The 27,070-nt window shown below is 41.8% G+C and overlaps 1 protein-coding gene across 1 annotated transcript in view; it reads left to right on the top strand.

Moving 5' to 3' along the window:
- Sel1l (SEL1L adaptor subunit of ERAD E3 ubiquitin ligase) overlaps nt 1-26,565 on the top strand; it is a 44,579-nt gene extending 18,014 nt beyond the window's left edge. The window contains exons 5-21 of the mRNA XM_041658201.1: nt 952-1,057; nt 1,702-1,864; nt 5,024-5,077; nt 5,165-5,224; nt 6,817-6,898; nt 7,233-7,387; nt 8,740-8,796; nt 12,406-12,474; nt 13,830-13,907; nt 14,907-14,969; nt 16,101-16,188; nt 16,515-16,663; nt 17,344-17,509; nt 17,817-17,891; nt 18,533-18,705; nt 20,406-20,534; nt 22,508-26,565. Of these exons, the coding sequence (XP_041514135.1) occupies nt 952-1,057; nt 1,702-1,864; nt 5,024-5,077; nt 5,165-5,224; nt 6,817-6,898; nt 7,233-7,387; nt 8,740-8,796; nt 12,406-12,474; nt 13,830-13,907; nt 14,907-14,969; nt 16,101-16,188; nt 16,515-16,663; nt 17,344-17,509; nt 17,817-17,891; nt 18,533-18,705; nt 20,406-20,534; nt 22,508-22,717 (1,877 nt within the window). The 3' untranslated portion in view covers nt 22,718-26,565. The remainder of the gene's footprint in view (nt 1-951; nt 1,058-1,701; nt 1,865-5,023; nt 5,078-5,164; nt 5,225-6,816; nt 6,899-7,232; nt 7,388-8,739; nt 8,797-12,405; nt 12,475-13,829; nt 13,908-14,906; nt 14,970-16,100; nt 16,189-16,514; nt 16,664-17,343; nt 17,510-17,816; nt 17,892-18,532; nt 18,706-20,405; nt 20,535-22,507) is intronic.
- The last annotated feature ends 505 nt before the right edge of the window (nt 26,566-27,070 follow it).

A 27,070-nucleotide genomic window follows, 5' to 3' on the forward strand; every position in this document is an offset into this window, starting at 1 on the left:
AGGGGTTTTTTTGTTGTTGTTGTTGTTGTTTTTTTTTTAGTTTTTTGTTTTTTTTTTTTTTTTTTAGTTTTTCAAGACAGGGTTTCTCTGTAGCTTTGGAGCCTGTCCTGGCACTAGCTCTTGTAGACCAGGCTGTCCTCGAACTCACAGAGATCCACCTGCCTCTGCCTCCCAAGTGCTGGGATTAAAGGCGTGCGCCACCACCGCCCGGCTCAAAATAGTTTTTTTAAACCCACAGCTGTTCTGTGATTTTTTTTCAGTGTTACATTAATGAGTATGAAAAATAGAAAAATAATGAGCTGGGCTGGAGATGTAGCTTGATTGATAGAGTGCCTGCTTGCCATGCACAAAGCCCTGGGATTGGTCCCCAGCACCACATACACTGGGCATGGTAGCACACTGAACAGCAGGTTCAAAAGTTCAAGGACATCCTTGCTTACATCGGGAGTTTGAAGCCAGCCTGGGCTATAAGAAACCCCATTCAGAAAAAGAAGAGAGAAATGACTGAACTTAAACATTGTACGCTAAATTACTTCTATGTTTGGTAAAAGCCAAGTTTTAAGGTTTTAGTTATATAATTAAATGATTATGTAAATATACAACATGTGACCTTTGGATATTATAGCAATTTCTGGTTGTTCTTCTCCAGTAGCTTTTTTGTTACTGTTTCAGCTGAACTTAGCATTTAATATGAAGTTTTAGTTTAATTGTATTTTTAAAGTCATCATCTCTAATGAGAAATATGTTCAAAAGCAGCTTGTCTTGCTATCACTAAAAGAGACTATGTTATTTAAAACTCTTTGTCAGTACAGGACACACTTCAGCCATTTTTAGTCATGTTTGGAAATAGCCGAAGATCGTTCTTTCTGTATGTATTCCTACCTGAAACAATAGTGAACTTGGTACTAGGTAAATGAAATTCATTTAATGCGTGTGTCATTTTATTGTCAGCTGAAGAAGAAGCTGCGAAAAGACGACAGATGCAGGAAGCAGAGATGGTTTATCAGGCTGGGATGAAGATACTGAACGGAAGCAATCGGAAGAGCCAGAAGAGAGAGTAGGTCGCACTGTCCAGCCCGTTCTTCTCAGCACAGGCCCTGTTGCAGGAAACCTTAATATTTTTTGGGCAGACTTTAACTCATTTGGATGAGATTATACATATTGACCATAACACTGACCAGTGAGAAAAATGGCAATAATATATTGTAGTTGGTTCTAAGAACTAAGAATGAATACGCTGTTCTGAATTCCAAAATGACATAAACAAAAGGAACTGTCACTAGATGTGTTGAATTTTTTTGTTCTACTTTGACATTTTCACTTAGAACGTTATTCTCTGAAAGAATTATAGCATTTTATGTCTGTTTGGTTCATGCTGGTTTTGTTAGTCTATGCAGAGTGAAAAATTTTTATTTGCGTATTTACCTGGCATCGTTACAATTTTCCATTACAAATCTTGTTAACCTCCTTATTAGCTTTTCAGTCATTGTTAGTGTAATTAGATAATCTCACGATGCTACACATAAGCTAAATCAAACTCTCCAGGATATTTTCAATATATATAATAACATGATATAGTAGGAGTAATGGGTTGGGATTTCTCACTATAAAATAAGAAAATTGCAGTCCATTTTAGTAAGGAAAAATCTTTGACTGTTCTGAAAACACAGCTGACTTTTTGTTTGATTGTTTCTTTTAAAGAGCGTATCGGTATCTTCAAAAGGCAGCAGGCATGAATCACACCAAAGCCCTGGAGAGAGTGTCCTATGCTCTTCTGTTTGGTGATTACCTCACACAGAATATCCCAGCAGCTAAAGAGATGTTTGAGAAACTGACTGAGGAAGGTTCTCCCAAAGGACAAACTGTAAGTGCAGCTCCAAAAGAGAACCTCTGCACACAACACTTTGTTTGTTTGTTTGAGGGCTGTGTTTATGTGGGGGTGTTTTTACCTGCTTGAGTATCTGTGCACTGCTTGTGTGCCTGGTGCTCAAGGCGGTCAGAAGAGGATGTCCAGTCCCCTGGAACTAGAGTTACAGGTAGTTGTGAGTCACCATGTGGGTCCAAGAATCAATCCCAGGTCCTCTGGAAGAGTAGCCAGTGCTCTCTCTAGCCCCCACCTCTTTTTAATTTATTATAATAAAATGTGGATGTGTGTTTATCTATATACATGTGAGTGCAGGAGCCAAGGGACATGGATGCTGAGAATTGAACTCAGGTCTCTGAAGGAGCAACACATGCTCTTAATTGCTAAGCCATCCCTCCAATCTCTCTCCCGCACTCAGCACTTAATCCTAATAGCCATTTGTTCTCTGCACCCTGACTTTTTTCAACAACAGAAGACTGGATGAGAGCATATCTCTAATTACTAATTTTTTGACAGACCATTTTACTTGTTTTCTTGGATACTTATTTTCCTTCATCTAAGAACTTTTATGGTCAATGAAGATAATTTTATAGCTACATCTTACTACAAATTCTTTTGTAGTAGTTTTGCAGTTTTAAATCTGTAGACAGTGAAATATGAAGAGCAGTTCAATAGAGCAGCAATTCTGTTTATCAGAAATTATTCCCCATAGGATTTTCTCCCAAAGTTAACCTTGATTTTTTTAATGTGTGTGTTGTGGGGAGGGAGGTGTGAATGTGTGTGTGTGTGTGTGTGTGTGTGTGTGTGTGAGAGAGAGAGAGAGAGAGAGAGACAGAGACAGAGACAGAGAAAGAGAGAGACAGAGAGAGAGAGATTGATTGATTCTAGGGTGTTCTAGGAGACCAGGAGATGGTATCAGATACATGCAGGTGGTTGTGAGCCACCTCCCATGGGTGCTAGGATCTGAGCTCTGGTCCTTGTAGCAGAACAGCAAGCATGCCTAGCAACTAAGCCATCCATCTCTCCAGCCCAGTATTGATACTTAAAAAAAAAAAGTAATGTGAAATATTTTAGGACTGGGAATATAGCCAAGAAAAGCATTTGCCTGGCGTGTACAAAGCCCTAGGTCCAATCTCCTAGTACTATACTGCATACAAACACATACATACATACACACACACACAAACACACACATTCTCTCTCTCTCTCTCTCTCTTTCTCTCTCTCTCTCTCTCTCTCTCTCTCTCTCTCTCTCTGTTGTGTGTGTGCGTGTCTTTCTCTCCCTCTCTTTATCCTTCCAGCCTATAAATGCCCATAATATATTGTTAGAGCACTGAGCTCAAAAATTCCTTTATTCTGATTTTGTCGAAGCAAGTGTCCATCACAGCATTACATTTTAGTTGTTATTTCTAATGTAGCCCTTTGTCTGATTGGTTTGTTTCTGTGTTAGAGGTAGATACAGTTTTTCTGTAACATGTTCTGCCTGCATTTGTCCTCATTTCAACATCTATTCATTAATTTTTCTATTACCTGTATTTTCTGTAGACCAGATATCACAGCTAAAGGCTAATAAATTGAAGTAACTGTTTTTAGCTAGGCTGCATTATAGGTGAATTTCAGTACCACATTGCACTACATGCATTGATAACACATCGTCGTTACATTATCAATAGAAATATAAAGAACGCAAAGATTGCCTAGGCTTAAGAGGCCATGTGATAGGGGAATGGAGAGATAGCTCAAGTGTTAAGAGCAGCACTGGCTGCTCATCCAGAGAACCAAGATTCGATTCCAAGCACTTACTCGGTGGCTCACAGCTGTATCTCCTATTCTAGAAGAGCCAGCATTTTCTCTTGGCCTGTAAGAGTATTGCACTCACATGGTACATAGACATATATTCAGGGAAAGCACCTATACATATAACATAACATAAATAAATTTTTAAGTTGGCCATCCTATTTATTTACACTGAATTATAGGTAATTCAGGTTTAACAGAATATAAGCTATGCTTAAAAATACATTGTTCAAATACATGGATATTTGCGAAATTATTTTTAAAGATACATTTTCTTCTAAATTATCATTTCTGCAACCTAGAAAAATGCCTGCTTTCCCCTGACCATAATATAATAAAGCATGTGAGAGACAGTTGCCTTGAGGCTTTATGGCAGGCAGCAGGATCATACCCATTATTGTCTGTGAATATTTCTTGGTCTCACTTTTAGTTATAAACAGATGCGGTCTTAACTGTTTTCCTTATGTGTCTGAAGCTTGTTCCTTTCTTGATTAAATCAGCTTACATTAGCTGTAAACACACATGCATCATCTTCAGAGGCGCTGATGTCTTTTGGCAGCATTTTGTAGAGTCGTCCACCTCTGCAGTGTCACTGAATTTGTACCCCGCCCCACCACTCTTGCTGTGCTCATCAAGTTTGGCTGATGCAGCGAGCAGAGCCCACATCAGTGCTTCGTGCTCGCCAGATTAGACTGAGCTCTGTTTTCTGCCTGGGTGGCTTTCTTGCAAATGGTGACTCCTGGGCAACAGTCGGCCTCCTCTGCAGACATATCTAGTCTTACCTAGCTGCAAGAGAGGCTGAAATGTGCATGAGCTCACAGACTCTACCGTGCTTTCCTTACCACTGTGTGTCATCAGGATGGTGCACAGAAGACAAGGTGGACCCTCATCAGTACATCCTTTGGAGGTGGCTTCCTCAGGAATTCATGTTCTTCAAAGCAACCCTTGACCACTTAGTGTCTCTTCATACCTGAGATTACTTCTCTTGGGACACTTGTCCTTTTTCATCCCTCTTGCAGAGAAAGAAATATGTTGATATAATAGCACAGAAGATATTTTATCTTCATAAAAGCTAAAAAGAATGAAGTAAGAACCACGTTTAAGTGTGTTTAGCTTTGTTTCATTAGTAATGTCTTCTTAACTTTCCATGGACCTTCTAACTAAACTTAATGACCTGATTAAAGTTGTACTCAGGTGTGTGGTTTGTAAAAGGCTAAATGTATTGCTCTGGCTATTTTACTGAAGGTCAGCATAGTTGTAGTCAAACCTTTTCATATTTAAAGATTCCTGACTCTTCTCTGTGTAAAACTGTGTATGTCTTCACCAAAATAAGAATATTTACTTTTCCTCTTTTTACCTCAGGCTCTTGGCTTTCTCTATGCCTCTGGACTTGGTGTTAATTCAAGTCAGGCGAAGGTAACGTTATTGAAGTTTTACTATATATTAAATTTGGAATTGAATTAGCCCTGGCCTGTGTTAACTTATATATCTGCTATTTCACAGGCTCTTGTATATTATACTTTTGGAGCTCTTGGAGGCAATCTGATAGCCCACATGGTTTTGGTAAGTGTGATCTTTAAGACAACGTACATTAAAAGTTAAAATCTGTGTTTGCAGTAGCCATAAGTTTCTGACTGAGATTTGCTTACAATCAAATCCTCAGGTGGACAGCCAACAAATTCTTGTCAATGGCTATAACACATTGAATCCACATGAATAAAAGTTTATATAAATTAGAATTGTTTATCAGAATGATTTTTTGATTAGATTATCAGAGATTTTGCATTTAAATTAATGAAGGACCTACTATGCAAAACTGTCCTATAAAGGGCCCTTGCAAGTATCTGTATATAAACTGATAACATTGATCACATACATCACTTAGAGACACAAAATCTGTCCACCAATTTCTTTTTGTGCTAAGGGCCTTAAGTATCTTATATGTTCAATTTGGGATAGTTCACATGACCTGTGATACATGATAGATATTACGTTTTAAATGAGTATGAATTCCTTGTTGCAAGAATGTAAAGGCTGAACTGAGTGGACGTGAAACTCAAAGCAGGAAACCAGTCCAGCACCGAGAAAGGCTCCAGATTTGGTTACTGACAAGGCAGACAAGAATAGTATAGTTTCCCAGCCATTCGGGAAATCATAGATAATTTCAAAAGTCATCACTGAGTGATTGTCAAGATCAAATTAGATGTTTAGGTAGACAGACAGCCTAACAAGTAGAATGCTGGGAGTTGATAAGCAGGGCAGATAGGAATCCAGCCAAATAGCCAAGTTGTGCCCAGGAACTTGGGCCCTCCTGTCCTGGGTTTAGCCACTAAAGGAATTGAAGGAAATGGAAAGCAGAGATGCTGGGCTTCCTAAACATCTCTCCTCTCTGATTTCAGTGTTGTCTTTGTTTAATCTATATGGTACCATCTCAGAGAGTAGCTGAAAATCACCTTCAGATAAGTTTTTTAGGTAGTTTGTTTTTTTTTTGCGGGGAAGGGTTGGTTTTGTGGGTTTTTTGTTTGTTTGCTTGTCTTGGTGTTGTTGTTACAGCTTTTGAGACAGGGGTCTCCGTAAGTAGTCCTTAGAGACTAGGCTAGTCGTAAACTCACAGAGATCCACCTTCCTTTGCCACCATACCTAGCTCAGGTCGATTTTTAAGAAATATGAAACAATTTTGTGTGGCAAATATATATGAAATGCTTTAAATTACCAACTTTTTTAAAACAATGGCTGTAGAATCTGACCATGTTGTGCATATGGCTCTATAGTAATGCAGCAAGGACTGCTGAAGCTTACGACGTTTTGAGTCCATTCAGATTTCAGACAGCTCCTTCCTGCTCCCCCACTCCCGTCAGTCTGTAGTCGTTTGTTAGTGGTGAGAACACCTTGTTCTTGTTACGATGATATCTAAAATAAGACTGACAGTGGTTGTGAGTGGAAACGTGATGAGGACTGTGTCCACGCTTCTTTCATGAAGTTCATGCCACTCACCTGGTTGCTCTAGGAATGTTCTTGTCTCGTGCTTAGCTCTAACATGCGTGTTGGAGTGTGTGGATTGACGGAGAGCAGAATTATAGTCTGAGTGTGATTGGCTGTATGTGTCACAAGAACACCATGGTGCTATTGTCTTCTCACACAAGGGTGTCTTACAGGGTTACCGCTACTGGGCCGGCATCGGAGTCCTCCAGAGTTGTGAGTCGGCACTGACCCATTATCGCCTTGTTGCCAATCATGGTACCTATCTTGTTTTCATCTTTCATGCTCTAGAAAAAAAATACATAATTAATTTGAAGTATATATATATGTTTTGGTTGTAGTAGTTCAGATGTTGCAAATGACTCTTTGAATTGAACTTACCTTTTAACTGCTTTAATTATCAAGAAAGACATTCCTTTCACCACTTTGTTCTTAAACATTTGTAGTAGAAGTCTGGTTTATTAGTGGGTTGTTATGTAGACTGCTACAGAAATGGTGCCATCAGCGCCATGTCTGTCCACGTCTGCTTGCTGCAGTTGTGGACCTGCTCCTCTGACTTCACCTCGCGTTCCTATTTGTCCTCCTCTGTCAGTTGCCAGCGATATCTCCCTAACTGGAGGCTCTGTGGTCCAGAGAATACGGCTGCCTGATGAAGTGGAAAACCCGGGGATGAACAGTGGGATGCTGGAAGAAGATTTGATCCAGTATTACCAGTTCCTAGCTGAGAAGGGTGATGTCCAAGCACAGGTGTGTGTTAGCATCAGGCAGTCTCTTGCTGCCTTGTCTGCTTCATGGGGTGGGGGGGGGCAAGCACCCCCATCTGTAAGTAATGTTGTCTTTGCTCTGAGTAATTATTAGCTTTGCTCTAGATCACCACTGGATCTTTTAGAAAAAGAACGTCCCACACACTCAACACTTTTTTCCTATTAAAATCACAGTTGTTTGAGATACATGTAAATAAGTACTAAGAATAGTTTGAAAGCTCACAGAAGGAAGTCTTAAGTTAAAGCTGTAGTGAATAGCAGATCTGAACGTTACTCGTGGAAGTTAGAATACAACTATCCTATCCATTTTAAAAGTCTTTTACACTGGGGTATATTTTGGTTTAAATGTTTTCTGCTACTTGCTTCCTTTATCTTGCTTTTCTACATTCCCTTTCCTCTGCTTTCTTGGCCTTGTTTTTGGTGGTTACTGCTGTTGCCTCTCCTCCTCCATGACCCGGACAGTTGGGCCTTCTTTGTGTTACCTAGAATGCCCACACAGCTCCGCCTCTAGTCTAATGGACAGACACGTTACCATTCCCGGGACAATACCGACCATAGATTGTGCTGAGCGTGATGACGTCTGCGTGGTTTTGTGAACCTCACATTTCTCTTTTATACAGCTCATACTAGTTTAAATTTACTCGCGGGTTTGTCTTTTCTTGTTTTTATTTCTTCATGTCTAAGCTTCTTGGATAATTGTCTTCATTCGCTTAAAACATCCTTTAGTATTTCCTTTAGAGCATGTTCACTGAGTTAAGTGTAATTCATCTAAAAACCTTTTAGGAACCAGGGAGGGTGATACCTCGATAGATGAAACACTTGTTGTACAGTGTGAGGAACAGAGTTCATGTGCCCAGAACCCACAAAAATGCCAGATGGATGTGGTTCCTGCCTACAGTTCTAGCCTTCAGAAGGCAGCGACAAGACCCCCAGAGCAAGCTGGCTGGCTAGGGTGATCTTGTTGGTGATCTGTGGGTTCAATTGAGAGGACTTGCCTCCATGAATAAGATAGAGAACAATTGAGGAAGAATCCTGAAATCAACTTCAGGCCTCCACCTGCATACATGTGCTCTTCATACATCCACTCAAAAACACTGCATGTGTGTACAAAAGAATACTGTTTGCTTCAGAAGAATGCTGTTCATTTTAAAGCATGCCTTTTTAGTTTCTGATAATTTTAGGATAATTAAAACAGAATAGATACTCAGGATTATAGACTAGGTTTCTAGTCTTTTGATTAATAAACAGAGCCTTTTTACAGCCAACTGTGGGTCTGATTTTAATTGTATGGCAGATGCTCACTTTCACATTTACATTGTTTTTGTTGCTTCTCAGGTTGGTCTGGGCCAGCTGCATCTGCATGGAGGGCGTGGAGTGGAACAGAATCACCAGGTAACCACCCTGTAGTGAGGCTTTGATCCCATTGGAAATGGGAGCAAAATGGTGCAGTGTGGGTGTTCTTTATAAGTCAGGCTTTCTAAACATCTGTCACAAGTGAGCTCTCAACACCTGCCTGATGGCTGATAAACACATGAAAAGATGTCAGAAAGACCAGTGTGTGTGTGTGTGTGTGTGTGTATTTCTCTATGTCATGTGTGTGCAGAGTGTTGAAAAGGGTGTCAGATACTCTGAAGCTGGATTACAGGCATGAGTGCTGGAGACTGTACTCAGGTCCTGGGGAAAAATGCAGCATGTGCCCTCAACCGCCTCAATCTCAGATTGTACTACTTTTAAACTTAGCTCTTAGTACTGCCCAAACACATAGACACTTCTTGATTTCTTTGTTGTTGTTAAGTATATAGTAGAGTAAATCTTAGACACCGTTTAGGTCTGGAGAGATGACCAGCAGTTAAGAGTGCTTGCTGCCCTTACAGATAACCTGAGTTTTGTGCCCAGCACCCATGTCCACAGTTTAGAGCTGCCTATAACTCCAGTTCCAGAGGATCTGACAGTCTTCAGGGCCCTGCAGTTACCCACATTCAGGTACACATACCACACTCAGATACACGCACACATACTCGAAATTAAAAATTAATTTTTTTCAAAGAGCAAAAGGAAGCCATCAAAAAAGACAACTTTTAAAGACTATAGGGCTGAGGAAGATGTTATTTATTACAAATCAGAAGCATCCAACTACCCAGGCTGATACAGCTACTTACTGAGTTTTACCTGCCTTCTGTTTTGCCTGCCTATGACTCATCTCTTCCCCTCTCTCCATTATACCTGTCACTCGAGTGAGTCACCTGCAGTTTCTGTAAACCAGCATCTGATTCTTTGTTCACCTAGGACTTCCCAGTGCTCTGTGGGTTCCAGCAGCTTAAAGATTTGCCCTTTAACATGACCTCCAAGACCTCATTCCAGCCCCTACCTCTCCAGTCCCTTGCTAAGTCACAAGCACACAGAATTTTCTAAGGTCTCTGAACCTATTGAGAGCCTCTTTCTCATGACTTCAGTGATGTCAACCCCTCTGTCTGTGGTGACTGTCATCCCAGCTGCTTTGCTTATACAGTAATTCCTACCCATCACTCCCTTAGCCCCATCCCCACTCCAGAGAAAGGTCACATATGACAAAGGATGGCTGAAAAATAGTGCTCTCTGTGGTCCTTGTCCAAAGCAAATTGGTTGGTTACCTAACCTTTTTCTGTGCTACAGCATCAGTTCAAGAGAGCACAGTCACCATCTGCCTTGTTACCACTTTATTCCAACCCCCGGCAGAGCCTAGCTCATAGGAAGTTCTCTAGAAGTATGTGTCAAATCTACAAAACTCTTAATTTGCTGCCATACCAATTAACTATGTCAAGTAAAGTTATTTCACCTTTAAGAATTAAATTGTCGGGGGCTGGAGAGATGGCTCAGAGGTTAAGAGCACTGACTGCTCTTCCTGAGGTCCTGAGTTCAATTCCCAGCAACCACATGGTGGCTCACAACCATCTGTAGTGAGATCTAGTGCCCCCTTCTGGCGAGTAGGCATATATGCAGACAGAACACTGTATACATAATAAATAAAAATAAAAAAATGTTTTAAAAAAAAAAGAATGAAATTGTCACAAAGACACTTATCACTCACGGTGCCAAGTACCTGTGGAATTTTTTTGTTTTTTTGTTTTTTTTTTTTTTTTATCAGACAGCTGCTTGTCTCTTGGTCACTAAAATGTATGCTACACGCTGCTATTTAACAAAATAACAAGAGTGCAGGATTCTGAGGTAGTTAGGCACCTCCACAATGGGAGGATATTTCACCAGCCTCACAAGAGAAAGAGTAGTATTTTCCAGCACATGTTTGTGTTAATTCAACAAACATTTCAGTTCCTACCACATGCCAGTCACTGCCAGGTTTTCTGAATGCAGTACTGAATGGAACGCTTTGGTCATTGTCCTTGCTGGAGTTTCAAATCCAGTGGAATATTGGTTCCTTTTTAAATGACCGTACCAACAAATAGCAAGCATCTAAAGTTGTTGTGGCTGTATCAAAGCAGAATCAAGGGGTATAATAAGTAAGGGAGGGAGATCCAGCTGTCAGGGAAGACTTCTGAAGGGAGAAGGAGGTGGCACGTTGACACTGGAGGTAGAGCCATTCCAGGACGAAAGGAACACCGTGTGCCCTGGCCCTGGAGCAGAAGGGAACAGGGCTGGTATGGTCATGGTGCTGACATCATAGGACATAATGTAGTTCTGAGACAGGTGGCATTTGTTCTTACCAGCTTAACCTCTGTACTAAGGGGCTCTTACAGCCAGCATGTTCAGATTTGAAAACGTTGACTTTTGCTTCCATGTGGAGAATGAGTTAGTAGAATCCCAAAATATATTCAGTCAGGGAAATCAAAGAGGAGACTATTCCAGAGGTTCGTGTGAAAGAAAATATAATGTGTAGTAGAGCCGTGGTACCGGCAGTTAGTAGATGGATTTGACATATACTTTGTCAGTTCCGTGATTAGACTAGTTTGGCGCCAGAAACAAATTTCTAAGTTGCCAGCATCTAGATGGTATGTGAAACCATGGAGTAGACAAGGCTGCTTTGAGAGCATACGTGAGGATGGTGTCATCAGGTGCCCCTTGAAGAACTTAAGTACAGAGAGCAGATGATAGAGTAAGAACTAGCAAAGGTGGCTGCGGATGGCGCAGGTACAGATGAGATTAAGGAAGGCAGGAAAGGATGCATGTGACGCCAAGCCAAGGAGTGTTTCCCGGAGAGTGAAGTAGACTCCATCAGAAGCCGCAGAGAGGTGGACTGAGAGAAGAGCTCCTTTCTGGAGCAGTTGGTGGAAGGCACTCAAGCTTGCAGAGTGGAGTGGAGTCCTGAGAGGACCCACTGAGAAGCTGCGCTGGGAGCGAAGTCACGAATGGGTAGCCATCCCACTGAAGAGGAATGAAACTCAGGAGAAAAAAATGCATCTTGTATGGTTTTTTATTAATAGGTTAGGAGAATTTACTTGAATGAAAAAAGATTAGAAAAAGAAGAGATTAAATCATCAACAGGAGTGAGGCATAACCAGTGCTATCAGTTCCTTAACAAAGGTGTAAGCCTGAGTTGCCGGGGATGGTAATGAAGATCTTCCAGCACCAGTGGGTTTAGTTATGACTCTAAATACAGCCAAAAACTTTCTCTAAGTAATACAAAAGGGAATTGCATTCCAGAATATGCCCAATATCTTGGGAATGTCTGTTAGGGTATTTTTGTTTTTGTTGTTTGGGTTTTTTGTTGTGTTGTGTTTCCTTTCTCCCAGGTCCTAGTAAAGCAGATAGTGAAGCTGCGCTGCCTAAAGCTTATTTACATTGCCTGTGATAAAAACGCCCTCTTACCTGGGAACTTTAGGGAACACAAGACATTTATTTGTGGTCATAAAAACTTCTAGGTACATGCATTTCTGCTTGAAATTCTGATAACTGGATATTCTTGGTTTTTAAGCTGCTTTACTATAACGAGATCTTTTTTCCCCTGGTTTTCCTGAAATAAGTGTTTTGGTTAGAAACTAAATATTTTTATGAATTCTTCTTTCACAGAGAGCATTTGACTACTTCAACTTAGCAGCAAATGCTGGTAATTCACATGCGATGGCCTTCCTGGGAAAGGTACTGTGTGCTCTGCACTTATGTCATGTGACAGCAAAATAGAATTTGCAATGCACGTGTATCGCATCCTGTCTCCATACAGTGCCGTGTGAGCCCTCTCAGACCGCTTAGACCTAGTGGAGTGCTTACTTCTAAGTGATTCACTGTCTGAGCTCCTACTACTCTATCAGGTATATGCAATGATGAGGGCTCCAGACTGTGTTACACACGGGGTTTTGCTAAGATTCATAGTTATCTACTTCTATTCATAAGTGAATGAAAGAATTTTTTTGGCACTTGTCTGCAGATCTTTTCGTTGTCTTAAATATGACAGCTGTGAGCACCTTTCCGTGTAGTTTTTTTCTGGAGCAAGGAAGTATTTACATGTAAAAACTACTGAATAGATTCTGTGTCTGGGAAGGATTCCCTTTTCATCATTTTAACATTAATACAGGGTAAACTGACAGTTGTTCATGTATAACCAAATCCTAAGGTAAGGAAGATCAGGTGGAGTCTAAGGATTTTACAGATAAGACAACCTCATCCAGACTTACCACACGATCATAGCTAGCTCCTGTGAGCTGGAACATTGTGAGCAAGCGTTCCAGTGTTGTATAGTATGAACTGTGTGGGTGCTATGGTGGTGAGGATCTCAGCCTTCCAGCACCAGAACACAGGAATCTTTTTTTCTTCATTTGTTTTTGTTAAGAATTTTAAATCTCTTTATTTCGAACAGTTTTACTTTTTCTTTGTTACTAATTAACCCTCTATCTAAAGGCAGCCTTAGTGTTGTTGTTTCCTTAATGTATTATATGAATGAGAAGCAATGTTGACATTTGTTTTCCTTTCTTTGAAAGTCTTATCTGATCCTGTAACTAGTTAAGTGTTTATACCTTGTTAAATAACTTTTTAGCTACATATTTTTGTGTGTGTGTGCACATGGAATATGTGTGTGTAAGTGTGTGCCTGTATATAAAGACCAGAAAATAGTCTTGGGTATCATGGACCTTATTTTTGAAACAGGCTCTTTCATTGGCCTGGAACTTAATAAGTAGGCTGAATTAGCTGTCCAGCATACAGACACAAGCAAATGTAATTTTAAAAAATCTTTTAAGAGTTCTTGATGCAGTCATTATCCTGCTTTCTATATTCAAATCTATACCTAAATCATATATTTAGTAGAATACCAAATACTTAAAAACATATAAGTATTTACCAATAAATGTTTGCTTTAAATTCTACACTTTCCTATAGAGAATTCTAAACTTTGTGGGACAATTCCATGTGAGCTAATAAAAATGAGATGAGAAATAGAAACAAAAATGTATCTGGAGAAAGGGTAACAAGTCCACCTGAAATTGGGGTGTGTTTTCCAGATGTATTCTGAAGGAAGTGATGTTGTGCCTCAGAGCAATGAGACAGCACTCCACTACTTCAAGAAAGCCGCTGACATGGTGAGTCTTCCCGACTCAGTGTGCTGACCCTGTGTGTGACCGGTGGTTAATGAATAGACTGTGTGAAGGATTAATACTGGCCGACCCATGCCCTGAGTTATTGGAAGTGCTTACATACACCTGATGAGCTGACTGGAAAAGCTTCCCCAGTAAAAGCAGTTTCTGTTTTAGGAACTAGGTGGATGAATCTTAAGTCTGCTTAAATCTCTTTGAAGTATTTCCTAATCAGAAGAGTACTGGTTTTTAGTAATGAAATTGGGAGTTGCATACCCTACCTCGGTTGTACTGCAGTTTGAAAGCTGCAAAATCCAGTTCCACCGACAACCGTGACACACAGTTTAGACTTTCATTGACCCGGGGGGGGGGGGGGAGGACACATGTAAGATACTTAAGATAAGACTCTCTGTTTCCTGTGTGTGCACTGACCTCTATCCAGCGATGTATGGCTGCGCATCATAGCTTCAGTTGAGTGTTGTCCTGAGGGATATTATGACACATTTTTTTTTTAAATGTCATCTATCCCTGCAAGTTTGGGTGAATTCTAGAATTTTGTGTTTTGCATCTCAAAATACTGTCACTAAGCTAGTCTTAAGTATCGTTGCTGCTTTTAGTGCATGAGTGTTGACTCTGCTCCACAGAGCTGTCCTTCCTTTTCTGTTAGGACAGGAAGAGACCAGTGAATCAGCAACCCAGATGTGACCTCTTTTAATTTTGGTGAAATGTATTAGTTATATTTGTGTCATAAATTCATGGAAATGATGGTCATAAGTCAGGTCACAAATTTGATCCTGGAGTCATTTAATGTTGTAGTCTTTGATAGCCCTCTGCGTCTAAAGGTCCAGTTAAGTTTACTCTAAATGGAAGGAAGAAGCTTGTTTTTATTGGAAACTAATTAAAACCTATTTTAGTATGCTTCAGATTATTTCCTCTGCAGTCATTTATCCTCCCCTGTGTTGTAATGAGCTCTTTCCCCTGTTGTCTGATTTCTCTGTTTTACAGGGCAACCCTGTGGGACAGAGCGGGCTTGGAATGGCCTACCTCTATGGAAGAGGAGTTCAAGTTGTAAGTGTGTGTGTGGCACGCTGAGCTTAGGAAGCAGGCAGCCAGTGCGGGCGGGAGGTATTCCTTGAATAGCTCCCGTTCAGTCGGGAGGAGCCATCATTGCAGCAAGCCCTTTCCTGCGGTCTCCGAGTTGGCTGTTCCCATGCCGTGCCTCACACCTCACGTGTCTTCTTAGGCCAGCTCCATCTCTGGGACCATCTGAGGGCTAGCGTTGTTTCCCATTCTCCGTGTCTGCTTTCTACACTCTGCACTCTTCCCATTTCTCCAGGACTTCCTTCCTTGCCCGCTTCCTTACTCAAGGCTAAGAAGGCACTCGAGACTCTATTTAGAAGAGAGAGGCTTTCCCTTCTGCCCTTTGTTCCTTCTAGCTTCCGCCTCTCTTCTCTCCAGTCCTTCGCTGAAAGCCAAGTGTCTCCAAAGAATGAACCTTAGTAAGCCACTTTAGTTCCTAGTTGTCAGGTTTCTGTCTCATATCCAGGTCACCAGTAACCTCCTAAATGTCAGTGTTATGTCTGCAAGCACTTGTTTGTCCTTGGCCATTGCCTCATGGCAGATGCTCCTGAATCATGATGTTATTCTAACCAACATGCTTTTGGTGTTTGAAACTAAGAACTGAGTTTTTTTTTAACTTACCTATATGTATTCCCTAACATAAAAGACAGTGATATCTTTGACCCCTGATCATTAGAATACCAAAATTCAGAGTAATATATTTTAATTTGTCCTGTGGTTACATATGATCTGTGGGCTCTAAGAACATAGCATCTTGTAATGTACATGGGAAGGGAAGAAACAAGGAGAAAATCATACTCCTGACCTAATATTAGAAAAATTAAGGTTTAAAGGGCAAAGGAGGTTAATAAAAAGGTTTTCTTAATTCCTACTCTAGTATTCTATTTGTGTTTATGCTTTCTGAGAGCAAACATAAATTGGTTCACAAAACTCTTACTTGCTTTTCTTCTAAATATGAGGCCCTGACTCCCTGTAACCTGAAGCATTAATGACTACTTTTTAAATCATAAAATAGTCTTTTAAGAATATGTATACTTATTCTTACATAGAATGGATCTCTGTACTTCCAAGTTTATTAGTCTTTTGTGCTTTCTTACCATTTGACATCTTGTTCTGCAGAATTATGACCTGGCACTCAAGTATTTCCAGAAAGCTGCTGAACAAGGCTGGGTGGATGGGCAGCTGCAGCTTGGCTCTATGTACTATAGTAGGTATCTTTGTAGAATTAATGATGAATATACCAGTCTAAACTAGTGTTCCACCAGATGGCACTAGATATAAGTTGGGAGACTCGATTTTGGTGAATTAATATTTTACCAGTTCGATGACTTATGCATCTCATTTCTCATTACAATTTATATTAATCGATATTAATATATTAATCTGCAGTGGTGAGATTGACATGTATCACTCTGTAATAATCCCGACTTTCACCAGGTTTATTCCTCTTGGAGAAAGTTCTCTGCTACGTCACTAGATTCTGTGTAAGACTCTGCTCGCCTTTCATTGGCTTTTGTTTCCTTTGTCTTGCAGATGGCATTGGAGTCAAGAGAGATTATAAACAGGCCTTGAAGTATTTTAATTTAGCTTCTCAAGGAGGCCATATCTTGGCTTTCTATAACCTAGCACAGATGCATGCCAGCGGCACAGGGGTGATGAGATCCTGTCACACTGCGGTGGAGGTGAGGACTTTCCTGCAGTCTGGCTGTAGGAAATGGGTTTGCCTACTGGGAAGTCCTGCCTTTTCCATTCTGGTCTCTTGACCTGATTCCATCCACAGTAGAAGCTGACTCAGCTCACTGGGATTGATATTCTGAAGGAAGAAAGTGGAGATGTATACATTCTGCCCTTCCTACTTTTTGGTTCCTGTAATAAGCAGTGTTTGTGAAGCTGAGTGTAGGCACCAACAGTATCTGTAGCTCTCCCGGAGTATAAGATACCAAGTATCAAAGTAAAGATACAGGAAGGAGCTATGCAAAGGGCAAAGCAGCATCTCTAATCTCCAGCTTCTCTTCAGCACTCACACCTCTCATTGGAGGGACGCTGATAACGCTTAGCACGGTTTTGGAAATCTCTCTCTGCTTTATTTGGTGTTCTCACTTGTAAAATGGGGGTGTTAGCAGGGCTCACCTCACGAACAACTCCTCAGGTAGAGGAATGTGCTGAAACCTGTACTACACAGAAATCACTAGAATAGCTCCTGACCACAGCAAACAATGTGTTGGTTGCTGTTATTTTTTGCAGTGTGTTCGGTTCTAAAGAGTAAGCTGCCAACAAGTCATGGAGCATAGTTGGTCACCTATGCCCGGATGCAAGTTTGTTTTCTAGACGTGCATGTCGTTTGCTTTTCCTCTGTTCACAGTTGTTTAAGAATGTGTGTGAGCGAGGCCGCTGGTCGGAGAGGCTTATGACGGCCTACCACAGCTATAAAGACGGGGACTACAATGCCGCAGTGATCCAGTACCTCCTGCTGGCCGAACAGGGCTATGAAGTGGCACAAAGCAACGCAGCCTTCATCCTTGACCAGAGTAAGGTCCACTTTGGTCCTATAGCAGGTTTTACTGCACTCAGCAATGTACATTCAAAGTGAAAGGAATACGGAGCTGCCCTTTTCCTCATCCAAATCCCCAGACTCGTCTCAGAATCTGGCTATGGCTAAAACCTGCTCCAAGAAGTAGCATCTTCCTGAATCACTGATTCCTTTTAAATCCAGTATCTTCTTCTAATATTTATTTACTCTTCAGACTAGCTTAATTTCATATTTGCTGTGCTCCATGTAGTCATTCTAAATTGCAAATGAAAACCCTTGACTCTTGTTTCCTGTCTTTCCTGTAGGGGAAGCAACTATTGTAGGCGAGAATGAAACCTACCCCAGAGCATTGCTGCATTGGAACAGGGCTGCCTCACAAGGTGAGTAACTGATTGTCAAAAGAGTCTTACCCAGGACCCCTCCCTCTGTTGATTTTCATCTCATGAACCCTCAAAGATACCGTTGCTTACCTTGTTTGTGACCAGACTTCATTCTTAAATGAGAAGTTGAGTTGCCAGTCCTTGACTGGACATTTCCATCACCGTGTGGTTTTTAGCTTCAGGCTAGCTAAATGGAGAACTGAAGAATATATAATATAATACCAGCCTGAAATGGAAAAGAACTCTTACCCTTTCCCTACTTTTTCTTTAACTTACTTTCCTCACATACTCCTCTCCAAATTAGGCATCTCCTTCTCCAGTCCTACACAGTGCTCAAGTTGAACAGTCAGTTTAGACTTAAATGACATGATAAAGGGAGCATGGTCGTTTAAAGGGTGGCATTAGTGAGACACAGGACCACCCACTTGGTTGACTTCTCTGTGACTGTCAGGTGCTTTCTGCAGAAGAGATAATGTCTGCTCTACATGCCTGCTGTCTTTAGGACTTGGCTGGGAGATCCATTTAAAGCTTTTCTACTACAAATGAAAATTCTGGTTTACATAAGCCTGTTTAAAAAATAAATTTGATTTGTTTTAAGCACACTTTGTTTATCAGTAGCTTTGCATTTAATTTTGTCTCAGGTTACACTGTGGCCCGAATTAAACTTGGAGACTACCATTTCTATGGATTTGGCACTGATGTGGATTACGAGACTGCATTTATTCATTACCGCCTGGCTTCTGAGCAGCAGCACAGTGCCCAAGCTATGTTTAACCTGGGCTACATGCATGAGAAGGGCCTAGGCATTAAACAGGTGAGTGTGGCGTCAAAACTGGCACCTGAGTAGCGTTGCTAAGACAAGGGGAGATGTTTGCATTGCTGTATTCCAGGTAGCGCTGCCCTGTTGGTAGCCTCTTGTGTCAGGTACTATATCCACCCTCAGTCAGCGCCATTGCTTTTGGATCATTTTGAAATGGATTAAAACTTTTTTCTAATGCCTCTACCTTTATTTTTCTTAGAATGGCTCTAAGTCCTTGCCTCTCTATCCCAAAAGAATTCTGAGAATATTACTACTTGTACACTTTAGATAAACACTACAATAAAAGTCCAAGTATTCAGGAAAGGAACCCAGGTTCAGCTTTTGAGAACAAGTAATCAAATATAGTTCCCAGTAACTCCTAGGTGGCAAGACTTTTTAATGTGTCCTAGTCACCTTTTCCATTTCCTTCCTACTTTGTGAATGAAGGAGACATTTACTACTAAAAACTAGTTGGTGCCGCTGACCATGGTGGCACAGGCTGTAATTCCAGCAAGGGGAGACAAGAGGTCAGGTCAAGGTCTTCCTCAAGAACACGCCTACTTCTGTCCAGTCTGGGCTACATGAGACCCTGCCTCAAAACAGCAGTAACCCCAAAAGTCAGTCCAATACCAAGTAAATTGCTACTAAAGTATGAAGATTGATGATGATTGGAAAATATAATTCAGGATGTGGTTTGATACGATTTAAATACCCAGTTAGATCATCTATATCATAAAGTTGGGTCCAAGGTCTTGAAAGATTCGGTTGTCAAAAAATGTTTGAATTGTGTACTTTTAATTGGATACTAACCATATTCCTATTATTAATTGAAAGTGCTTTTCTTCTTAATGGATAAGGACTAACTGAAAGTAACTGCTTCTGTTTAAGTCTATGTGTGGAGGATGTAATTTCTGGTGTTCTCCTTCCTTTCCCATGTGTAATAGCATTCTGTCCTGTAAGTTTAACATTCTTCAGAGCTCCTATCATCCCTGCCCTGCCGTTCTGAATCTTGAACCCTCCATCCTAGGGTCACTATTTCCAGAAACATTGTAGCAAGATACAGTGTTTATATTGTGGTGGTTCATATCAGTCAGCACAAGAGCCTCCTACTGCAGCAGCATAGCAAGGTGCCTGCCTAGATTAGTGATCTCTGAGGTTTCCCCACCCTGAGGAAGGACTGGGTCTGTCAGGCTAAGCCATCCTTTGCAGAGACAGATTACATGTTGACCCCAGGCATTTCTGTCTTAGAAAAACACATAGCAGAAGTTGAGAGATTCCCGAAGAGATTCCCATACTTCTCTAGAAAGGACCAGCTGGAGATTCTCAAAGGTCCTACCCCAGTGAACTAAACCAGAGATTCTTACACTGGCTAAAGTATTAAGTGAAAGATTAGCTTGGAACTTAGAGGCTTTCCTTGGAAATCTCCAGGTCAGCAATATTTTGTGTCAGGTGTGTGCCTGAATACAGTGTGTCTACACATAAAATCTGACGTTACATTGGAAGAAATGAGTTATATTTTCTAATTCCTGATTTTAAATTTTTTAAATTATTTAATTACAGAAATTTTACTCAGGTAAAGTTTTGGGTTTTCCTTTAGGTAGTGGGCATTAATTTTAAATAGAATCTTGAAAGGTAGGACAACTTTTCTGAAATAAAATAGATACTTTTTGTATATTTTGACAAGAATGAGTTTTCCTTTGTTTTCTGCACTGTAGGATATTCACCTTGCAAAACGGTTTTATGACATGGCAGCCGAGGCTAGCCCAGATGCACAAGTTCCTGTCTTCCTTGCTCTCTGCAAATTGGGTGTCGTCTATTTCTTACAGTACATTCGGGAAGCAAATGTGAGTAATGAGCTGTGTCTCTTTTTTTAAAAAAGTACAATTATGTCTCTTTCTCGGGCCTCAAGGCTAAAAAAAAAAAAAAGGGTCTCGGCTTCTTCCCAGGTAAAGTGCAAAGTGGGGTGAGCTGTAGACCAGGCAGGCAGCAGAGTTTTCAAGTAGCACTTCCCGGTGTCCTTGGCATAAGCGCTTGTCATTGGTGCAGGTGTTTTCTTGTCCAGGGACAGCTGAGCACTAACTGGACACTTTGAAACAGTAATAACAATTAAGTCAGGCACACCCCTGGCAGACAGACACCAATACCATGAGAAGAAAAAGATGGAGGGGAGTCTGAGAGTTGAGTCACTGTGCTTCTGATTCTTCCAACAGTGAAACAGAAGTTAAAAATGCCACAGCTTTCTTCTCTGAAATAGCCTGGCTGCGTATGGATAATAGAGCCTAACTAGGCGGTGGGCTACCTATTCCCCTCAAAGCTCCCGACTGTAGTAACAGGACATGGGTGTAAGTGCCCTGGGTTCTGCACTTAGATTTCTCTGTACTCCGTTTGCTCCATAAACACTCCATGTTCTGAGCCCTTGTTAAGAGCCATTCACCTTTAGTTCATTCCAGACTGAAGGGTGATGTTTAAGTCTTCTGTGCTGCTCCATTAGACTTACCCTTACACATTACAGATTTAAAAGTGAACAGTGCTCCTCCCACACTCACACAGAAAATGGGCTTCTCTCCCTTTGCCACTTGAACCCACACTACCAAGGTCCTCCACACAATTCCCAAAACCCAGGACCCCTTATACCCTGTCCACCCAGTTTCTTATATATGTATAATGTCCCTCGTTGGAGTTCCTTGGTAGCATGAGCCCCAGTGTGCTGTACTTTCTGCAGCTGGCAGTGAGGGCTGGGCTTGGACTCGGGACAGAGCAGTTGCCTGGCTTATACACAGCCAGCATGAGGCAAGTCTCTGACTGCCAGGGATATCCTAGACCATTGTCTCCTGCACTTTCCTTCAGCCGGTTGCAGTCTGGGGTTTAGGATGGTGGCATGCCACGGAGAAGATACTTTTGTTGATTTTTTTATGCAGATCTACAAAGAGGACAATAAGATTCTCCAACTGAAACAAAAAACACCAAAGCAGTCCCAGCCTGGGGTGGGGGGGGGAGCAACAATACTAAGTAATGATAATAAGAAAGCCAGACTGGGTTAAAAGCTTAGAATCCCCTGGGGCACAGTACTTTTTTTTTTTTCTCTAGAAGATTTAGTGCCTGTGTTTACAAATACATATTGCAGGAGTTTGGGGCACAGTTTTACAAAACCTCTAGACTAAGGATATAACTTGTAAATTCAGATTAACATGTGAAATAGTGTGCATCTCACTTCAAATGTAACCACGTCCAGGCAGTGGTGGTGCACACCTTTAGTCCCAACACTCAGGAGGCAGAGGCAGGCAGATCTCTGAGAGACTGAGGCCAGCATAGTTCAAGGAGAACAGCCAGGGCTACAACACAGAGAAACATGCCTGGAGGGGAGGGGAGGTTAGCCAGTGGACGCTGGTCCTGTAGTCTTCATTTAGGCCGGAGAAGCATGGCTGACTGTCGGGAAAGTGAGGTTCAGCTGGTCTGCTGTCACTGTGGGCAGGTTACATATGCCAGCATGCAGGAGTTTTTGGACTTTCTTTTGCCATCCCGGTGGTCCTTTCAGATATCTACTGTGAGAACTAGCTGGAAGTTGCTGCATGAGATTTCTGATGGAAGAATTCACGTAGACATCTGACGTTGTCAGTGGTTAGGACATAGCAGCTCAGTTCTTGAGACACGCCATTGTGGGTTTCTTCTTATGAGCTTTAAGCCCTTGTAAGAACCATGACAGCATCTTAGAATCCAAGTCTTCAGAGCTTTCTGCTCGTCACCAGCTCTCATGTAACGACTTTAGAGTTTTTGCCGACATTGAAGTGATAATGCTTTCTGTGTTGTTCTCATTAAGATTCGAGATATATTTACCCATCTGGACATGGACCAGCTTTTGGGACCCGAATGGGACCTTTACCTCATGACCATCATCGCACTGCTGTTGGGTACAGTCATAGCTTACAGGCAGAGACAGCACCAGGATATACCAGTACCCAGGCCCCCAGGGCCGCGACCAGCTCCTCCCCAGCAGGAAGGACCACCGGAGCAGCAGCCGCCACAGTAGCAGCCACACGCCCTCCTGGGTCCCACCACTAGGGAGCTGCTGGCTGAGAACACTTGCATTTGACGTAGGGCTCTGGATGGTGGCCACCACCTGGAAGAGGCTCGAAAAAGCTGCTTAGAGCCTGCTGCCTTCCTTTTCAGGGATGAGTAGCTCTCGCTGGAGCTACAGTGAATGTTCGCTTCAGTGCCATATGGAATGACAACTTCAGTGGCTTTCCCTTCTCCTTCCTTTCCTCTCTTTTTTCCGGAAGCATAAGACACTCGAGTCATGTCTACTGTACCCACCTGTCTCTCCTGAGAGCGTCCTTTTGTCACCCTGTCAACACGCGTGAGTTCTTACATGAGTGTCTTTTCAGGTCCCAGGCCTTGACAACCTGGGAAAGCTCAGTTAGTTGCAAGTTTAACCATAAAAACATACTTAAGTCTGAGAATAGAACTTGCCTTTAAGTCAAAAACACAACAAGCCAAACAAGGCGTCTTCAGGGTGTTTGGGAAATGCGGTAACTGGGACAGCTTACCAGCTTACTTGCAAGTACACATATATGGCACTTTCTGTATTAAAAGGGATTATTGAGCCGTTTCCTGTCCTGGCGGCTGCGACACTTCATAACAGACTTCCTTGAAGACTGAAAGGCTTTGCTAAAACATTCTTTGTGAACGTCACTTGTAATGGAATAGAAGTAAAACTCAATGAACTGACTCCTTGCACTCACATAGGAATTTGCCCCTGCTCCTCAGTGTGATTTGCTTGTCGGTGTGAGTGTCCATAGTAGTCCAGAAGCCAGAGGACGGACTCAGTGGAGGAATCGGAAAACAGCCTTAACCGACTTCGGGGAGATGAGACACCCTTCCACAAATTGACGCCCTGCTTCCCAGGTTTCGTTTCACTTTTCATTTCTTACTGTACAGAGAACAGAGAACCCTCTGAAAATCTTCCGATGTCGAATTCTATTTTCAAGATCTGTCGGGCAGTCACTTCCCCTTGTAATACTAAAACTCAGATCATTAAGGGTGAGTTAGACCCAGTCAGTGCATGGCGAAAACCAAGGCCTAGGTGTGCCGTTCTGTGTGCTCTGGTAGCTTCTTGTTTCTGGCGGTCTTGTGTGGCTGTGGGAGTCGGCCACTTGCATAGCTGTCGTGGTACGGCCCTGCTGTTGTAAACGGGAGGAAATCGAGGCTGTCACACTTGAGCATTTCCTGCTGTGATTGATGTACAAACAACAAGCCTGGAGAGCATCATGTAATCACCCATATGAAGGAATTAAAGCCAAAGCTGAATTTGGGGTCTGAGTAAGCCTCAGATGGCAGCGTCCAGCAGCCAGCACCCTATCATAAGGGAGCTGACACCAGCCTGTTGACGGCACCTTTCCACTTTTCTCTCATCCCTGCCCACCACGAGACCTGTGCAGTATGTAATGCTTTGGGTTGGGATTCCAGTCAGAACTAGATTAGTTCATCTCTAATGAACATGAAGGCTTTGTTGTGAAGTTGTGTACTTTCGTGTGTGCTGACGGGATTATGAGATACCTCGTAAGCAAACTTTCCTCCAGGATACTTGCCTCCAAATTTAAAGAGGTGGCCACAGAGAAGCCATATGCATAAAAGAAGATCTTTTGAGAAGCATCAAGTGTTTCTCTCAAAAAATGTAATGTTGCTTTGGGCAGCACCTTTAAATTTTAAGGCTTATTCTGTGTCCTGTGCTTAAAGATTAGGTAGTGAGTGGTACAGTAAACGGGTTGTCACTGGGGCTGGCGCTGCTGCCTCTCCTCGCAGCCCCACCCCAAGCCCAGCATAACCCATGGTGGCAGCACTTAGAAGGCCCTGTTTGAAGTTATTTAGGGGAACTGGGTACAGTGGTGTACCAGTAGTCCCAGCTCCTTGTGGGGCTAAGGGAGGAAAATCACTTTAGGCCAGGAGTTCAAGACCAGCTCAGGCAACAAAACAAGACCCAGTCTCTAAAAATAAATAGTTGGGAAACTCTCTAAAGTGACTGTGGCTTCTGTGGTTGTCCTGTGCCACCCACCTAACATCTCCTTGGACAGCAGCAATCTTGTGTCCATCTTTCCTTCCCTCAGAGAGTACTGGAGAAAACACTTCTTAAGCTGCCATACACTACCTGAGGCTGGATGAGTCAGCGCGATCTTGTTCCTCATGTGGTGGACTTGCCCCTTGCTGCCCTCCGTTGTTAAGATTGCAAATGTTTTCCCTTGGCTTGTTAACACCTTCTCTTTCCAGCCTGGGTCATTTGCACCCAGAAATCTGGGTACCATGTGTAAAATAATTCAGTTCTTACTGCTTATTTCAAAGACGATCTCAAAATGCTTTGCTCCGGTTCTCTTACTGCTCAAGGCACATGGTACCTTAGCAAATAGGAATTGGGTTTGGTGTTTCTCTTTAAAATAATGCACAGTTCTTACTAATGGCATCCATTTGAATCAAGTGGCAGTAAAGCTAGTTAATGTCAGTGACATTAAGGCAACTCCAGGATTCCGGAGTTTTAGCATTAGGGTTTAGATTTCCAGATAGAGTGTGGCTTTCTTGCTCCCTGTAGCCCACCCTTCCCACTGCCTTTTGTGGTCTGTCTGTCCTGTTCTCTGCTCAGTCCCTATTCCCCTGTGTGCCTGCCCCATTGGGTAGCCAGCTGTTTCAGAGTACCACGAGTTTTACTTCGGTGGTGTTTTACAAAGGTGAAGTTTTTGTTTTTGAAGTTTTTGTTTCTGATTTCTGGGGGTTTTTTAGTTACTAACTAATAGCACAAAAAAAAAGGTAAATCAAAGGCTGGTTTTTTTTTTTCAAAGATTTATTAACACTTAAGCCAGATTAATGTAAAAATACAAGTCCTAAATCTTGATATTTTTGAAGGTTTGTTATTCTTCTGAATATAAGATTAATTTCTGGACATCTTTCCACTCACCTGTCTTCTCTCTACCCTGAGAGGCACTAGAGACTCCTTCAGGAACCTGGTAATGAGCTGATGGCTGGCTGTTCTATACATAGAATTTTGGTTTTGTTTGACTGGTTGGTTGGGGTTTTTTCCGCCCTTCTCTGCCCTCGTGTTTGCTCTTTAGTGCTTGGGAGCAGGCATGTAGGCTTTCAGAAGCGGACTCAGCTCTTCGTGTGTGTGTGGCATGTGTACCACTTCCTGTGTACATTTCAGACAGGACACTTCTGGTGGCCCGCTCCCTGCCAAGACAGCTGGTGTTTGGCAGGGGTTCTAAAGTTTATTAGACAATATTATGGCCAGAGTTGTGCAGGAAATAATCAGCAAAAGAAAACTATTTTATGCAAAAAAAAATATATTCTCATCAGTTACTGAGAGAGAAATGTTCCCGGATGTTAAGTTGTCTGGTTTTTAAATGGGTAATGTTCTTTGAGAAGAAGCCACGTGTCTCCACCCATTAGGGATTTCAAGAAAATTTGAAATAATCCCATAAACCAATGATTTGTATCTTAACGAGACTGTTTACACATTTAGAAAACTGGTTTTGTATGCATAAGAAGGGTCCTTTGGTTTTGTGCAGGGCGCCGTTCAGATGTGCTGTCTTTACTATTTATTGACGAACAACCTGACACTATTTCCCTTTTATTTAAAAGAACAATGATGACATGATCAAAGGATGACCACTATAGATGTCGAGGGAGGTTTTAAAGAGCCTAAGCTGGCATTGTGAAGGAACACCATAGTAGACGTTTGTAAATTTATTTTGTATTTAATGGAATGCAGTATAAAGGCTGGTGAAGTGTATTATAATTGTGTAAACAAATCCTGTTAATAGAGAGATGTACAGATTCGTTTTGTACTGTATCTTGAAACTTGTGAAATAAAGATCCCGCCTCTGGTTATCTGTCTGTGGTTGTGTGCCCTGCCCAAAGGCCTTCCCATCCAGACTTCTGCTCTAACCTGAAAGAGTCAACATTTCAGTGACCCCTCCTTGAAATTCAGAAACAACGTTCCAGAAGGCACTCGTCTGGGGAAATCTGAATCTCTCTTTCTTTTCTAACATCTGTCCTTCAGATGTTCTATGAAGGACATGAATTTGCCAGGAACTGATAACTATTTGTGGAATCGCTAGGTTTGGCCTTAATCTGCCTGAGTTGTATATAGTAAGCAGAACTTACCTCTTTTTAAGCTGATTCTAGTGTAGATTGCCAGCATATGACTGCATGTTCATCCCTGGTTTTGAAGAGGTCTTGCAGAAACTCAGATACAGCACAATGAAACTTATTTAAAATAAGATCTAAATAAAGGGGAAACAAAAACAGCATTGGCTGAGAGTGAGCTGTGTACACACAATCCTAGCCAGGGGTTGAGCGTGTGACAGTGGGAATGGGCTTGCCAATAAAGTAGAAGAAA

The sequence above is a fragment of the Microtus oregoni genome, unplaced genomic scaffold, assembly GCF_018167655.1.
Source record: "Microtus oregoni isolate MIOR12 unplaced genomic scaffold, Mior012 000009F_ref0000495, whole genome shotgun sequence".
NCBI classification, from domain to species: Eukaryota; Metazoa; Chordata; class Mammalia; order Rodentia; family Cricetidae; genus Microtus; species Microtus oregoni.